The sequence below is a fragment of the Vidua macroura genome, chromosome 8 (genome assembly GCF_024509145.1).
Source record: "Vidua macroura isolate BioBank_ID:100142 chromosome 8, ASM2450914v1, whole genome shotgun sequence".
Classification (NCBI taxonomy): Eukaryota; Metazoa; Chordata; class Aves; order Passeriformes; family Viduidae; genus Vidua; species Vidua macroura.
In genome coordinates, this window is record NC_071578.1 from 29,637,840 (window position 1) to 29,656,020 (window position 18,181).

Below are 18,181 nucleotides of genomic sequence, written 5' to 3' on the forward strand. Positions count from 1 at the left end.
GGGACAGGGGTCCTACAAAAGCCCAATTACTTCTTTCAATATTATATTGTAAGGTAATCAGAGTAATAAAGGGTATGCAAATAATTTTGGCATTGGAACACCATGGAATTCCTTTAGCATACAACTGCTCTTCTAGGGAATGATTTGGGTGCAACAATGTGGATTCTGCTGCACCAAGGTGAGATAGGTTTCCTGATGAGAAGCAACTTGAGGACTGTTGATGAGTAAGTAAGTACATCTGTCTGTACTGCGTAGGCAGTGGAGGCAATGGTTAAAAAAATCCCAACAGTTCTCAGCAGACCTGAAGTCATTCCAGAGTAAGTAGTACCCTACTGCTTCTTGCATTTCATCTTTTCTCTATTGGCAGATGGAGAGCATGGGAAGTACTGTGACTGCATGAAATAAACCCAGGCGTACCAAACAGACCATGTGGCAGCTTGTTTGAGAGGTCAGTTCTGTGAGCTGGTGGAAGGGGTCACATCTTGTCCCGTGTCACCGGCTGGCGCAGGGCTGCGTGTCCTGGGAATGATCCCGGAGTGTTACACTGACAGAAGCGATGCCAGGAGGGCTCAGGCAGCTGAAGGCTGGGAGGATGAATGGGATGTGAGTCAGCCCTGAGCCAGCTGCCCTCCAAACGGCCAAAGCTGCTTCAGTGCTGCTGCTGAGGCACTTGAGGAGTGTGCACAGCTCTACAGGGACAGTGGGACACTGGTTACTGCTGGGGACGGGGTGCTGGAGGAGCTCTTACACCTTGCTCCCTGGCATCCGCTCTGCTCAACTCTCTCAAACTGTGCTTCAAGCCATTTAAATCCTTTGTGCCTTATGGTGGTACAGGCACTTTGAAGTGAGGGATGTCTGAGTTGCCCCCAGCTGGGCCATCAGACTGAGATCTGGGGCATCAACTTCCTCCTAGGAGTGGAAGCATTGCCCTCCTGAAATTACAAAAAACTTGGTGGTTTTACAGTATGTTTACATACATTTAAAATATAATGAATCAAATGGAAGTAAAAGAGAACAAATGTGGACTTCATGAAGATCTATAAAGTGTCAGAACTAGGGAGAAAAAATTGCAGTAATGATCTAGCAGATGAAAATAAGTTACTTTGCATTACTAATGGACAGTTTATATTGCAAAGCCACTGTCCCATATTGCACACATTATAGAACCTCCTTGCTATCTCAAATAGATAAATAACATTAGCACAAAGCCAAGATTTATAGCATGCATGACTCTCTCTCCATTACTCTTTTCCGACTAAGTTTCTATAACTCTTTCTGTTGCATATGAATCACTTCACTGGCCAAGCTAATTCCTGGATTAACTCCCTTGGCTCCAGTGGAAGTACTCTAAAGATGATTTTGAGGTGTACACTAAAGCAGGTCATACAGTGAATAGATGGATGTTATAAAACAAAGCACTTATGCTAATTGGCAATGGCATCATCCCATCAACCCCAGAGCAAGTGGATTGTTCCTAGCCTCTGTTACAGATCTCTATTACAGACAAGTAATTTCTTTTTTTTCTTTTTCTATTGCTTGTGTTCTAAAGCAATTAGCTCCTTGGAAACTATTTTTCCTTTCAGCCGAATACAAATGCTATTTCTGCTTAGGTTTTTACAGTTACTACTTAATATATCTTTGGTTGTTCTGGTAGAAATGTACTGTTGTACTTGGACTGTCTGTCACCTTCCAACTAAAGATCCCAAAGCACATGGCCCATCTTATGCCTCCCAACGCTCAGAAAGTATATAGGTAATTTTATAGATATTTAAGAGACAAGAGGATTTCAAATTCTGTCCTGTCTGGAAAATTCTAATGGATTTAGAGTGCTTGCCTTTTGGGAACGATCCTTGCACATTCACATCCCAGATGTTCCTTCTGGTGGAAACCTGAGCATTGCTTGGTGGACTGTGCATCTAAATGGAGTTTCTGTTGTGGGTGGAGGTTACATCAGTGCACTGATGGTTTGGTATGGGCCTGGGTCTGCTGCAACAAGCTGTTATATTTCTCCCTAACATGTGTTTCACATCAGTGCAGAATTAGCACATCATCACACAAATGATCAATGCCGGGTTCAGTCCAGGAAGGAACCAAATTTAAAAGGAAACTACATATGCATTATTTCAGATTTTTAAGTAAGAGCTGCTGCTAAAAGGCTCATAGAAAAATCCTGGCACCTATTGAGGTAAGAAAAAAGTCTTTACAGTTTTAAAATTTCAGATCAATTTTTTCCAGAGTTCTCAGCAACATTAATCAAGATTAAAAAAAAAAAAAAATCCTAAGTTGTGTTAATTATGCATATGTAATGGTCTGGGAAATGTGGAAAATCTTAAAATGATGAGGAAAAGAGTTTGATGTCCTGTTTAATATTTAAGTTCATTGACACCTCCCACCCTTAAAATTAACAGAAAGCTAAACGGTGCCTGAGCTTTTTAAAATGCATATGGACTGACACTAAGTATGAACATTTTCAGTCTTAAAGGAATAAAACTGAGAAAATGGCAAGCAATCAGAAACAAAAGTTACATTACATGCCTAACTATTGTATCTATAGTGACCACTACTACTGCCATTATAATACACAAGAGAATTTGAAAGCATTTAGATTTGCCTTTTCAGCTGACAATCTGCCGCAGGTGCTGTGCCATTATAAATGACTATTCAGCTGTTATGTGTTATTGTCTAAATCACCATTTTGAACCTGAAGTATAAGCTGCACAACACATAGATCAAATCTAAGAAATTGGCTCTTGTTTGCAATGTAGTTATTTTAAAGGAAGAAAATACCCAGTAAATCAAACTCACAAAGAATTTTAATTACGCTACTTGTTCCTAGGAGCAGTATTACAGTTTTACATTCCAACACTGTGTGCATGGGAAATGTAATACACAACACCTGTTAACAATACATATGCTGATGAATGTTTGGCCAAAAATTGGTGTCTGTTTTTTTTTTTAAATTATATAGGGTGGAGAGAAAGAAGGTTGAGTCCATTTTTTTCTGTAAGCAGACAAAAAGTATCTATTTAGTATAATGATTTATGTTTTACTATCAGATGAAATCATACATGGAATTTTTTTGGTGTAATACAGAAATAATTATGGTTGCTCTATCATTACAGGAGTGATAACAGGATTTATGCATAGCAGCAAAAAGTGTAGGTAGCACTGGAAAAATTTTTTCCATTATAATCCCCTACTTGCAGCCTCTGATTTTAATTCTTATTTGGCACCAAAAATTTACATGGTTGAGTTCAACTTAAAAAATGCTTTATTTGGATTGCATTTAATTTCTCTGTATTTTCAACAAAACTTTTCACTGTGGCTGTGAGAAAAATATTTCTCTGGTATGTGTATAAAACATCCAGTTACAGTTTATATTTTGAAACACAGCAGAGGTAGTGAAAATTGAAATAATCATTTATCAAGGGTAATGTCTGGCTTGGGTAACATGCAAAAGGTAGTTACCAAGAAGGAATGTGTGATCCATGTGCTAGCATAAAAGCAAGAGGTAGAAGAAAAATTACATTGTGTGTGATAAACCCAAGAAATAAAACTTTGAGTCAGTTTTGTGTAGGAAAGCCTATAATCATCTTTGGAGCTTGAGCTTCTTTTAATCAAAGGGAGTTTGAAAAATTATATCAGAGGAAGGGAAGAGGCAGAAATCAGAGTTGAAAGAGCATCCCGATCCTCCATTTTGGGGAATTTCCATTTTTACTGCAGCTGAGTTCTAACTGCTAATTTTACAAATAAGTAATGGCTCAGTCCTCCCATCCTCGCTCTGGCTGAACTTCTGTGGCTTTCCCTGTGGATTGCTGAGCTGCTGCCCTGCTCAAGTGGCTGCAGTGCTGAGGTAGGGGAACCCTGAAAAGGACTGGGTGGGTGCATCGCTGCTTCTGAGCACACGAAAAGGTTGAGGAGAACTGGAAATATTACCCAGGCAGCCTAACAAAGCCGTGTGCTTCTGAAGAAAAATGTTTTCACTGCAGGGTTCCCAGGGAACAAACGGAGTTGTGGCCTTTACAAAGTACACAAGTGGTAGAAATACTTGTATACAAAGTCTGACTCACATCTCATGTAAAGAATAAGACAAACTTCTTAGTCTAATTCATTGACTCTAAATAATGTCCTTTCAAATGCCATCCCCAGAAGCAGTTTCTATTGGAGCTATTTTTTATCCTTTTGCCACAGATTGTTTTAAAAGAATTATGGGAAATGACAGCTGTAGAACTAAAGTTCAATTTTTCACAGATGAAACTACAAAATGCATGGAGTAATGTAATCCAGTCAGACAAGTGAGTAAATTATATCTTGGTTGCAACAACGCACCACTTGCTGAATATCAATAAGGATATGTTTCCTTCTTTAGAGTAAAAATATTTGCTGTTAATGTAAATGGTTCTGAATGTCCCTGGCAGTATAGGCACAGATGCCAAACAGCATTAAAACTGAGCAGAATCTCGTATATTTTCTTTGTGAGGAAGAGGAAGAGCACGTTCCCAGATGTTAAAACAAGGAGAATCATTCCTTTTACATTGCTTTACCATAATGAAACTCCATTAACTTCTATCATCTTCTTTCAAATTTCAAGTAAATGAGAAAAGCATAAGCTCCAGTTCAAGGAACACTGTCAAACAGTGCACTCAGTTTTTTCATTCTCCTTCTAAATTTCCTAGGATAAGTATATGGGTAATGCTGCTCCCTGTGTACCCCTGTTCTCCATAACCCAAGTCATAAATGTCAGCAGAGTATATGTGAGCTGTGCCCCATCTTTCTCTTCCTTTGAATTTTCAGTTCCAAGATACTGAGAAATTCGAGAATGGGTCAGACTAATCAGATTTCTACTCTAAAACAGGCTAATTCTGCCTCAGCTAAATCAATAAATTACATTAATAAATACCTTATGGAAGTATTTGACCCCTGCTCTAGAAGAAACCCATAATGTTCCATATGACATCACATGCAGAGCTTGTGTGCAGTTAAAGTGATATTCTTAACACAAATGTATGTGCTGGCCTTGGGTCCTCTGCTCAGTGAGTTTTTATTTTTACAAGAAGTAATATACTTAAGCTCTCTAGAGCTCTGCAAATTCATTTTTTACATGCAACTACATAATCTTTTTGGAGTGAATATGAACATTAACTCCTCCTTGCAACTCTCTATAAACATATGCTTGCACAGCAGTTATTTCAAATTCAGAATCCAGGAAGGAAAGTGCTCCCAGGACTGACTACTGAGTTATATACCCTTTTATTTTAATGTACTTTGCCAAGATGAGTCCATAACCTCAAATGAGTCAGGGAAGAAAAGAGGAAGGGCAATAACAAACAGCTTCATTGTAATTTTAACCCTATTGCCTAGTGATCACAAAATAACCTTCATGCTTACATGTTTAAGGAGATTACATGGACACGTTCTTCCTGAGTGTGCTCAGCCACTCCTTGGGATTTGTACTCTGTGATTCCAAGTACACAGGTAGAAGACACTTGACACCGAACCCAATTTATTACTTGGATCTGGTGGCAGGGACGCTTAGGATGTATTGCCAGACTGCAGACTGACACATTTCACTCTCTTGGATAGACCTCTCTCTGTAAAATGGAGATACATTTGCCATACTGACTCTCCAGGTGTTGCTGCTGTAGTTGGGATCCTACTCCAAGACATCACTTAAACATGATGTTATTATGTCCCAGTAATTCAGGCTTGCTAGTCCTTATTAAATAACTAAAGAAATATTGAGACACCTTGGAAGCTGTTTGTGTAGTCCAACAAACAAGCAATTCACAAATAAAAAATACAGTCACATTTAGTACACAAGACAACTTTAGTCTTGAGTAGCTATAGTCTCTATTAAAATCCCTCTGTAATTTCAGCTGGATGTATTTTTTCACGTGCTGCCCTACACTGTTATAGGTTATTCTAAAAGCTGGTTAACATCAAATGGAGAAGGTGGCAAAAAATCAATAGAGCTTCACAACAAAGGCATGAAAGAAGTAAAATATGAAACCTATGAAAGAAATTATGTTCTCATTTGGGGACAAAAAGGCAAGAACAATGGAATCAGTGAATTTATATTTTTTCTGTAGACTTTGCTGTGTTATTAAGCTGTAATACTTCATGCAGTTGTGTCTTTCTATTTTCTTTGGTCTGCCAACAGAATGAAACAGTAGTTCAAATGGAAAAGTTAAGTTTTGTCTATCAAAATGAAATTTCAAGAGAGTTTGCCCAGAAGATTAATGTCTCATCTTTTTCATGGAGTAAAATATACTCCAGTTCCTGTAAATTTGCCAAGATTAACAGTAGTTTATATCTTTAGAAAAGATACAGACTAGATGGGAATCTGAGCTCAAGTGGCAGTCTGAAAAGAGAACATATACATATGTATTATACAGAACCAATACTTAAGTATGTGTTTAATATATAACATTTTATGTAGAATATGAATATATATACTCCTCTATTTTACAAGTTTTATTTCTATTTGCAATTATATCTTGTTAAATTATTCTTTCTGGTGATTTTCATCACATTGGCAAATTCTGTTCTGCACAGCATGTCCTCCTGAAGAATTCAGCTCTCTGTCAATGAAACTATTCTCTCAACAAACCCAAAACCCTACACTAACCTTATGTTAAATTATTTCTCCATTGTCACCACTGTACTCATGGCTGTATAAGACTTAGGGGGCTTAAATTCACTCAATGGTCAGTGCTCTTCTTTTTCTCTTGTCTTGAATTTGGGACTTCTGAGTGGATTGTTCTGGTTTGAATAATAACTATGAGGAGTCCTTGAGTTCTGTAGAGATTTTGGGTTTTATCAACTGGTGACCTTGAGGGTAGGTAGTTTGAAACAGCTGTGCTCTAAATTATCCATATTGCTTTATCTTATGCATCAGGTCTTGTAGTTTAGGTTTTTGTACTAAAAGGTATTTAGAGTGGAGAAAAACCTAAGCTTTCTTAGTTCATACTGATGGTGTACTGCAATGTTATACACAGATTTACGTTATTCCTACAATTTAATGCACAGTAAGGAGTTGTCTTGAACTACTGGATTAAATAAAATCCTATTTCTGCTTGAAGTTCTTGTTGGCATGAAAAAGTACAGGTCCCCTGGAGATGGGTTACATGTTCTTTTAAGTCTTTTGTATCTAATTTTTAGGATTTCTATGAACCTCAATTCAATTTCTTGGCAATAGATATAGCAGTCTTCTGGCTGTGATCAAGAAGAGAATCAATCTAAAATTCGCTTTTATCCTACATTGAGCCACTTCTCTTTATGATGAGAAGATAATGGAATTATTGATGGAATACACGTTTTGCTACTTTCATTTCTCCGTATGCATATTGTTTTGAATAATTGAAAAGTTATGATTTGCTACATTTAACTTGGACTTTCTTATTGCTGGGCAGAGTACTAACAGTACAAGTCTCTCAAAATCACTGCCAAATCACATGGAAATTTGCCTACCTATTAATTAAACAGGCAGGAAGAGATACTGAGCTGGATTATGTTGACAAACAGTGAGCAAAAAAGAAGCAGCATCTCTCCATAAGCAACTCAGAACTCTGTCCTGCTGCTGATACACCAAAGCAGTTATCTTCTCCTACCTGTATCTCATTTTTATTGGATACTGCCTGAGAAATGGCAGAATTATCTTTTTGTTTCAAAAACAAGTTTCCCTGACAACCTGGAATTTATATTTTTCTTTTCCTAGTGCATAAGCATGCCCAGAATTTTTTTGTGAAGGTGTGTATCTATATATGTAAAACAGAAGAACATCGCCTAGAGGGAATGCTGTTCCCTGGATAGACTATCTGCAAAGAATGTTACAAAGGAGCCAGGAGGGGGATGATTAATTACTATGTTAATGTACACATGTACAGTAATGCAGGGCTCTTTATTAAGAGTCACGTAGCACTAATGTCCTGTTGCTTTCACAAATTGCCCATTTGTTACTAGGAGGGTCAATCCCAAATACTGTGTGCAAGTCCTCCACATATGCCCATGGTTTTTCCTCAATTCTTGTACCACAGGGCATGAGTATAAGCAATTTTTTGTCATGAGGGCTGGCAGCCAGGGGAGCTATATGTCCATCTGATGTTGATGTAACAAGCAAGGCTCTGCTAGGAATTTCCGTCTGCTTTTCATCCTGAATTTGCCTATGGCTAATTACTGTGCTTGGTGATGCTTAACTAAAAGTGACTGGAGACGTGTTTGCAATTGAATGTTTTTATAGGATCTCTGTCAATAGGAGGATGTTTCTGTGGGTCTGTTTTGTGTTACAAAACCTTTGCTTTGTAAAAGGCAGCTTCTGAAAATTCATTCCTTTTCTTAAATTAATAAGTTTCATTTATTCCTGAAATGCCAGGATCTCTGCAATGGGTAACAAAATCAGACTGAATGACCTTGATTAATAAAACTTTGGAAGACTCAGTGGAATATTTTGGAGCACTTGCAGCTGCTGGTTGTGTTCCAATTGCAGGTGCCCTGCCCTATCAAAACTTTGCTTGCAGCTGTGACCTTTATTCCTCTTTTGATATGGACTTATGTGATGCAGGTGAACCTGCTCCCTGCCCAAAAGATGGAGTATCGTGATGAAGAGGAAAGTATTTTTACAAAGACAGCCATGTAGTTCATTGTGCAGAGAGCAGTGTGGAATTGCTATATTGGTGATGCTTCAGTGCATAATTAGCAAAATGAAAATTTGGCAACTTGAAGAAAATTAAGGGCAACCGCCAGGGCTGAGAGTTAGTGGGCTGTGTGGTGATTATCTTGTACAGGCTAGAAGTGGCCCAGACACCATCAGCTAAAGAGCTTTAATCAAAGACAGAATATAAAGAAGTGTTCCTTCCACAATCCTCATGTGCTGAGTGATACCAGTCTTGGCAGAGCATCTCCCAGACCTTATCTCTGGTTGCTTCTCAGACAAATAGAAGGGCACTTATGGTGTAAAGCCAGATTTTCAAATATATTCTGCCTAAATGACATATTTTAAATATTAAATAACAGACACTTTCAGGACACCTTTGTATCTAACAGAACTTCACCAGTGGAGAAAGACCTCTATTGTTCTCTAACTTGCAGTCTCTTTGATGATTAGAAATCATAGGAAATCTACCATGGTTACCTGTAGTAGGAAAGGACTATGTCAGTGTTTTAAATTCAGTATTTCTGTGTTGCACTTACAAGTTTTATGTTTGAAGGAAATCAAAAAAGCCACGTTAAATATTCACATACACATGAATGTGGTTTTGTAAACATGAAGGATCCACATGAAATTAGACAGCATGGCTTGATGCGACTCTTGAATCCTTTTTTTTTTTTCTATTTCTAAGCCTTATGACACCAACTATCTAAAAATCTAAATTGAAAAGTAGGAAGTTTAGGAGCTCACAACTGGAAATGTGGTTTGAGCTTCAATCAGTGCTCAGCTTCAATCACCTGCTCAGTTCAGGTTTTGTGTAAGAGAGAATTCAGTCCTTTTATAACTGAGCACGAGAAACAGAATTAGATCTTTCTAAAGGCTTAAAGCCCCCAAGTCTTTTACATTGAAAATGTTCATGGAAGTCAATGGGCATTTTCAGTTCCAGAGGAACACAGGGTTAAGTCTAGAATCTACCTGTGACCAACTCGAAAACATAATAATGAATGTACACAATGTTACATTGCATCCAAATATCACACTTAATTCCCCAGTTTTAACACCTTACTACGTGCAGTGCTTGCAGCTCTGAATAATGTTCTGATTTGATTAGATTTATATACACTGTAAAAGGGGCAGTAACACAGCTGTGCAGCAGCCACAGAGCACAGTACGAATTGTAGGAATTCACAGTGCGGGCTCTATTTCTTTAAAATTCACAGTGTGGGGTCTATTTCTTTAAAATACTATGAATAATTCTACAAAACACGGCAGGATCCAGCTCTCTGAACCTCAAAGATTTCTGACTCCTTTTGGAAGCGCGATTGGTCTACCTGTGTCAGTGAGGGTCAGGGTGTTTGAGCAGGAACAGGAGCTACAGATGCTCCTGTTGAATCTCACACTATACATCACAATCTTAATGGGTCATGGGCATGTTCTTGTCTCTTGTGCCCCAGTTAGGACACAGGTACTGTACTTGGTGGTTTGCACATTTTAAGAAACTGAGGATGATAACCTTCTGAAGGTGGCAAACTGCTCCGAAGCAGTGGCAGAGCTTGAAACAGCTGCAGAAAATTCTGGCAGGCCCTTGCTTTATGTGAGGCACTGCAAATAAGTTATTTTGTCATACCAGCTCCCTCAGCACATCCATAAACTCTACAAAGTAAGTTACCTCTTTCTTTGTTCTCATTACTGTTCATCTACCAAATGCTTGCGTTTTATTTGATATTGCGGGTAATTGCTATTACTCTGAATTACTGCTGCTGCATGCAATGCAAAGCTAACAGAGAAAAGGTTTCGACATACTTTTAGTTCACTACTGTTCCAAATTCATTAAAGGAAAAGGAGCAGGGGCTGGGCCGGGCCGCGGTGCCGGCGCGGCCGTGAGGGGCGGGCCGGGCTCTGAGGGGAGCGGGCGGGGCGCGGTGAGGGGCGGGCCCGGCCGTGCCGGCGGCGGGCAGCCATGGCCGACAGCGTGCAGGTAGCGCTGGGACGGGAGCGGTTTGTGTTAAATTGTCCGTGCTGAGCTGCAGCCAAGGGCCACAAGGATGGTGAGGGGTCTGGAGCATCTCGCTTGTGACGAGAGACAGCGGCAGCTGGGCTCGCTTAGTCTGGAGGAGATTGAGAGGGGTCTTATCAATATATTTACATGTCTCAACGGTCGGGAGGATGGTGCCAGTTTCTTTTCAGTAGTGCCCGGTGACAGGAGGAGTAATGGCCATAAACCATAACAGAGAAATTTCCACCTCAATATGAGGAAGAACTTCTTCATGTGGAGGGTGGCGGAGCATTGGAACGGGCTGCCCGAGGAAGTTGTGGAGTCTCCGTCTCTGGAGAGAGACATTTGGAGACATTGCAAACCCACCCGGATGCGTTCCTCTGTCACCTGCTCTGGGTCACCCTGGCTCAGCTGGGAGATGGACTGTATTACCCCCAGAGGTCCCTGCCAACCCTACCTATTATGTGATTTTGTGTAGAAGAGGGTGTGGTGTTTAAAATGATGTCTGTGTGTGTAAATATGTATATGTACATATAAAAATACAGCTGTGTTACTGTTGCCACCCCAGTCAGTTCCATGGAGAGACACTGCCTGGCCCGGCGAGGCAGCTCCTCCAGCAGAGACTGTGGAGCCTGGGCTGGCACGGCCCAGCCGGCTCTGTCCCTCACCCGTCCCACCTCACCTGGAGCTGCTGCTGGTGTGTGCCTCCTGCACCTCTGACCTCCCACCGCCTCGCCAGGTTTCACTTGGTTATGGACTCTCCTTTTGAAATGTATGGTTATTTCTTGGTGTGTTGAGTTTGTGTGGCTTTGGTCATAGGGAGCTACAGGTGTGACATCTGTGAGAAGCTGCTGGAGAAGCTGCTTCCCATGTCCACTAGAGCCAATGCCAGACCGCTCCAGGGCATACCCACAGCCGGCCAAGGCTGACCTCACCAGAGACAGGGATCTGGGATAACAAATTTAGGAGGGGGAAGAAGGAAGCCATACAACAGCAGATGGAAGAGGAGGGTGAGAATATAGGAGAGTGACAGTCCTGCAAACACCAAGGCCAGCAGAGAAGGAGAGGCAGGAGGTGCTCCAGGTGCCAGAGCAGATTCCCCTGCAGCCCATGGTGATACAGATGTGCCCCTGGGGCCCATGGAGGTCATGCTGGAGGAGACATCCATGCTGGGGCAGTTCATGCTGGAGCAGGGCTAGATTGTGAGGAGTCTTCCCCATGAGAAGGCAGCAGGGTCAGAAGCCACATGTGATGAAATGACTGCAAGCACTCTATCCCATCCCCCTGTGTTCCTGCAGGGAGGTGGTAAAGAAAAATGGGAGTGAAGTTGAGCCTGGGAAGAGAGGAGGAGTGTTTTGAAATGTAGTTTTTATTTTGTATTATTCTACTCTGATTTCATTGGTAATGAATTATTTTTCTGCCCAAGCCGAGACCCTTTTGCTCATGACAGTAATTGGTCAGTGACCTTTCCCTGTCCTCATCTTTTTCCACAAGCCTTTTGTTATGCTTTCTCTCCCCTGTTCAGCTGAGGAGGGGGCTGACAGAGAGGCTGTGGTCAGCTCCTGGGCCTGGACCAGCCTGGGTCAAACCACCATAGTGGGCTTTTTTGTGGTGGTAGGAGTCTCCTAATTTTTGGTTGTTGAGGGAAAGGCTTGTGGTTTCCTTTTAAAGAGCACTGGGGGAGTGGAAGCAAGCTTACACTTTCCTTCCAGCAATATCACAGTTGTAGTTCTCACCTTTCATTGCTTTAGGTAGCTGAAGTACTCTGGAGGATTTTACAAATCCACAGTGTTTGCATTAATATTTGCTTTATTTGCTTGTCTTTGGCCTCCTCCCTGTTTTTTTCCTGTTTCCTTTTTTTACTTGGTTAACAGAGGTGTGGTTTCTGACAGGCGACTCATTTCATGCTGCTTGTCAGGAGGTATAAGAATAAAATTCATTCCTCCCGAGAATGTATGAGGTGTTGCATCAACTCAGAATTTCTCCCTCAAGCCTATCTATGTAGTTGTAGCTACTATGAGATAATTTTCTTCTGCTTGAACTGCTTTGTTGTCTCCACTGGCCGAGAAGTTGCTGTGACTGCTGTGGGAGTGATTAAGTGCCTTCAGCCAGTGTCATGGTTGTGTCTTTGTCAGTACAAAAGCTTACCGTTTAGGTTTCCTTAAATAAATAAACCCTCTTCCAAGTGAAATGTGTTGCTAAGTATTCTAAATGCTTTATGGAAAATATATGCATCTTTCACAGTGCGCTCTGTTAGCACTCTCCGTAAATATTTTGGCAGTTGGAGCAGCGTAACATTGGGGTAATGCAGTCAGATCACAGGAAAAGGACACAGGGTGTGCTCTATGGGACATGACAGGCTGTCAAAAATATATTGTACATCTGTTTGAAATGTGCCATTGAAATTTTTGTAGTTTTTATTTCATGGCTTTATAAAAAGAATCTTTAGAGGAATTCAGTGAACTTTTTTTTTTCACATGTTTTTCTGTTCTTCATGTTTGTTCTACACACAGTAGCTTACCTTTGTGATATTTCTGTCTATCCTTTATTATTTATTTTTATTGGAAACCCTGTGGAACTGTGTATTTATATGAATCACATTCTATAGTCTCTAATTTTGGCTGAAGGTAGCTTAGCATGATCCATATATAAGGTGTAGGAAACACTGTATTCTGGTACTGTTTCTTTATATAATTTCTTACATTTGGAGACAATTCCTTTTGATTTAAATTGAATATTTTTATAATTGTTACGGCTTGTAATGACTTTCAGCAGAAGGTCTGTTAGAAAATCTGAATACTGATCTTATCAAGTCCTGCTGCTGCTTTATTTTTAACCACATTTTTCTCATAAGTGGTCTGCAGCTGTGAAAACATCAGTAAAATTTACCGTCATCATATGTTTGGTTAACCATAAATCTTGATATATAGACTGTGGCATTTTTGAAACATACTTTGTTATTAAAAGGACACTATCATGTTTATAGTGTTCCTTGAAAGCTTTCTTTGCCTATAGGTTTTGTCTTTTGCATTTGACACATCTGCATATTTCCCTTTTGAAGGCAGTTGAAATGAGTGCTGCTGTTTTTATTTCCTCATTTGTTTGTTTGATGACAAAAAAAATGTTTATGACTAAAAATAGCAACTATTGATCTTAACTTCCCATTGTGGGAGTGGACAAGTGAGGCCTTTTAAAAACAAACAGGAGCAGTGGATGTGTTTCTGTTTCTGCCTTAACTATTTGTGTAGAAAGCTTCAGGATTTTCTGCTGTTACTGAAGCATTTGACAGCTTGATAACAAAATGTGTATAATAATACAAATAACAGCCTGTGTTGCTGGTGTAGTTTGGTTGGGTTTTTTTCATTCCCATTTCGATTAAAATTGTAACTGATACACAGCGCTCTTCCAGGGTACATCTGCTCTGCTGTCAGCCCAAGCAGAGCAGCTGAACTTGCTTTACATGAGCTACTGGAAGTTGGTCCAGTCTGCTTTCCCTGGTAGGGTGAGGACAGCAGGATCTTGGGTTCCTTACGCTTTGAGTATTTGCTACAGCTGATGAGATTTGGTAAGCTGTTCCCTTGTGTGTATGTTTTTGGAAGCCATGATTTTGCAAAGTGTGGTGGTGTATTATCAAACAAATGCAAATGCTATCTTCAACCACTGCAGAAGGCTCATCCCAAAATATAAGCTTATTTTTCTTCAGGAATGCTGGTGCTCATTTCAATTGCTGTGTTTCAGGGTTTGGCCACTCTGGAAAGGCCCTCACCAAAACTGCAGGTAGTGGGGCATTTTTCCTAGCTAGGGGTGACTCAGTACAGGTTTGGGGTTTTGAGAGTTCTTCCCCACCCCTGTAAACACAGCAGTTTTTTACAATTTGCTGTTCAACTATATCACTCTGCTGCTGCTATTTCCTGCTTCATGGTGGTTTGTGAACCTTGACTGAGAGATTTAGGAAGATCTTGCTCTTTTGTTTTAGAATGTCTGGTTTGGTATTTTGATTTGATGCTGTTAACAAGGGATGCCCACAGCATTTGGAGTAATGTATTGAACAGCTAGAAACATATTATGCATTCAGAACAGCTAAAAATCCTTCAAAGGAAAATTAAACCAAAACAAATAATTCTCTAGGAGCAGCCTGTATTTAAATAGGCAGTCTGCTGCTGGGAATGGGCATTGGTAGGATTGGTTTCAGGAATTTTTTTCCTGACACATGAAGACAGCATTACTAGAATTAACTCACTTTGGATTACCTCACTCAGTCACTGCAGTTAACACTAAAATGAAGAGTACATTCTTTGACACCAGTGAATGCATATAAAAATAATCTCTGGTATTTTCAGTAGTGGTTAAAGAGACAAAAGTAATCAATCAAAATAATTGTGAGCTTTTAGTCAAGTGTGTGTGTAGATTCAGCCCAAACAGAAACTGTCTATAAACACAGGATTGTTTAAATGATTTATGGACCTTCAATACTTTCTTAAATTACAGAAACATTGCTGATTTAAAAAAAAAATTAAATAATGTTCTTTCTCTCCCATAGTTCCTCATCTGTCATTTGTAACAGTATTTCTTCTTATCTGATACCTGTGCTTGTTATAGTGGACAGTGATGTCCACACCCCATCCTTATCATGAGTATTAACAAAACCAGTACTACACTGGTGGGAATGTTGCTGCTGGGAATGTTGTTCCAGCCTCCAGGTGATGAAATGGTTCTTGAGAAGTGTTCACCTTGCCCTGTAAACTGTTGTGGTTTGATGTGCAGATTATGGAGCCTTATCTAAAACACTGAGTTACAGCAGCTGCCTATCTCTTCAGTTTAAATGGCTTGTAAATATTAGCATTTTGCCTTACTAACAATTACACCCAGTAAGGTGTTGACTGACTGACCAGTCATATGTAACTTATATAGTGGTGGACACTGTAAATACTAAAGTATTCTATGTATTGAACATCCTAAGAGAAAGTGAGGAAGGAACATTAATTCAGTTTCCAAAACATTAATATCAGTATTCATTTCATTCAGCCCCCACAGCTTCTAAAGAATCTCATGTTCAACAGGTTTCTAACAGCACTTCAGGAAAGCAGTTATATTTTTTCTTCTTATTGAAATATGTATTTCAATAATTGTATATTAGAGGTAATGTTATTGGTTTTTACCTGCAGCTTCAATTATAGCAGCTTTACTGACTGTAAAAGTATTTTTTATGCTGTTTAAATTACTGCTAATAAAAGCAAACTAACATCAGGCTTTTAACTGTGTTAAGGAGGCCTTCGTTTATTTCATTCCTGTTCTGATGAGATATTGTATCTGTACAGTTGGGAACAATGATTTTTCTTATTGAAGTATACGTGAAAGAACTTAAGTACTTAATTAGAGAGGAGAAGAATAGTCTGTCCACTGAATGAATGTTCTTTGTTGCTCTCAGTCTTGTTTAGTCCCTCCTGTCTGTGGTGGTTCTTCAGCTAGTCCCAGGATTTCAGTATGTCTTGTAGCTCGGCAGCAGCAGGGGGAGTAGTGTAGCTTTATTTGGGGGCTCTCCTTGACCGGCGCTGGAGTGAGTTGGTATCAGCTCAGAGCAGAGCTGGTCAGGCTCAAAAGTCAGTGTGTGTCAGGAATTCTGCTTCATTCTGCCTGTATGAGCTGGAAGCAGGATTCTGCAGGCTTTGCCTTGCTGCACTTCTCTAAACGCCAGGTCCTGCAGACGTACAAGTGTACCTGCTAGGAGGAAGTTGTGACAGGTGTTTGTGTGGTCAGGCCAGGCTGACCAGCAGGAGGCTGGAAGGCATTCTGGGACTGGTTCAGCTGCTTGACCAGAGCTGGGCCAGCACCCAGTGCCCAGCAGGGCTTTGTCCAGTTTGGTCTGGAAAGCCTGCAAGGGTGGAGATTCCTCTGTCTTTCTGGGTTATCCTAATGCTTAAAGATTTTCAGACTGAAATATTTTTCCTTATGCTGCCCATTGTGGATCCCTTTCAGCTGGAGCACGGTCCCATGACCATTGTCCCTTTTTCCCCTGCAGTGCACCTCTCTGAAGGGGCTGCTTCATCTCACACCTCGCTCTCTCATCTACATATTCTATTGTGAAACAGTTTTAGGGGTTTTTTTTCTACTGTTTTTTACATTTCATAGATTTCTTTGTTTTCTTCTTCATAGATTTCATACATTTCTTACTGAAATTTCTTTTTTATCAATGACAACACAAAATATCATCAAATATTCCTATTTTTTCGAAGACCATTGTATTTTTAATTCATGCTCAGTTTGTTATTCCCTCAAATATGTACATCCATCCTAGGAACAGTAGTGTCAGACTCTTGTGTATTATACTGTTGCAGCAAACATCTTGGACTTTTGTTTGGCTAGGGGAAGGAGAGAGTGTAGACAGTAAATTTGAAAATGCAATCAAGTACATGGTGGAGAGCAAATAGCATAGTAATATTTGTGTATTCTCATAATATGTTTAGGAGAAAGTTAATTTTAAAATTTAATTATTGTGCAGTGCAGTGTCACGTTGGTCAAATTTAGATTCATGGATTCTTTTGCACCTTTAAATCTCTGTTGTTTTTACTTGCAAGTTAATTTAATCTTGTGCAGCACATAATATATCAGTGTGTTCCCATATGAATTTATGATAAAAATACTATGTTCCATGTATCTGCCCAGCTTTTCTCTAGTGAGAATGTGTTAAGGTATTTTGTTACTGCTGTATAATTACAGCTGTCTTACATTTTTGGCATTTGTTGAAGTAATCCCTTGCATACCTCCTCAATATAAAAATGTTATTTAGATAAGTCACTGATATAATAAAATAAACATTTTTAAAATTACATTCCTATGTATGTGTATGCAGGATGAAGACCGAGATCAGGATGATGTAGGTGGAGAAAAGATTACTAGTAGGACATTTCTTTCTCTTTCCCAAATAACTGCCTTGTCAGAAGAAAATCTGGAAGGAGTTGAAAAGTAAGTAGCAGTGACATCAATTCTGGAACCCATATAATAACGAAATAAAAATTGCAGACTGTTTATTAGATGTCTTTTGTGATGGCTATGTCATTAATTTAATTGTTCAGTTAAATCATTGATATTTAATATTATTCACAAAAGATGGCAGAAACACTTTTGATCTCAGATCCAGTCTGGTTTACTGTTTTTCCTACATCTTTTAATTTTGCTTAGACTCCTTTTTTTCCACTTGTATCTTACCTTGTCGTGGTTTCTGAATTTACAATAGCTTTAAATACGCTGTAAACAAAATACTAAGATGTAAGTAAGAGCAGACCGATACTGAGCATTTTTTTTTTAAGTCTCACTGGGTAACTGTTTTTGCTAAAATATTCAAGGTTCTGTACTGTAACATGAGTTACCAAAAATCAAAAAGGTCTTAAAAGTTCAGCAAGGGATGGAAAGCTTAAGAGGCATTAGTAGGTCGCCATCATGGTGCACTGGGGAAATAGGAGGCAGCCAAAGGCTTCTGATGTCACACTGCCTTTGTCTTTCCTGTACCAACACTCTCCCTTGTTATTAGTATTTAATAG

General features: G+C 39.6%; 1 protein-coding gene across 1 annotated transcript in view; it reads left to right on the plus strand.

The window, feature by feature from the left end:
- Positions 1-18,181, plus strand: part of CABCOCO1 (ciliary associated calcium binding coiled-coil 1) — a 133,632-nt gene that overhangs the window by 72,048 nt on the left and 43,403 nt on the right. The window contains exon 3 of the mRNA XM_053983226.1: positions 17,494-17,606. Coding sequence (XP_053839201.1) covers positions 17,494-17,606 — 113 coding nt within the window. The remainder of the gene's footprint in view (positions 1-17,493; positions 17,607-18,181) is intronic.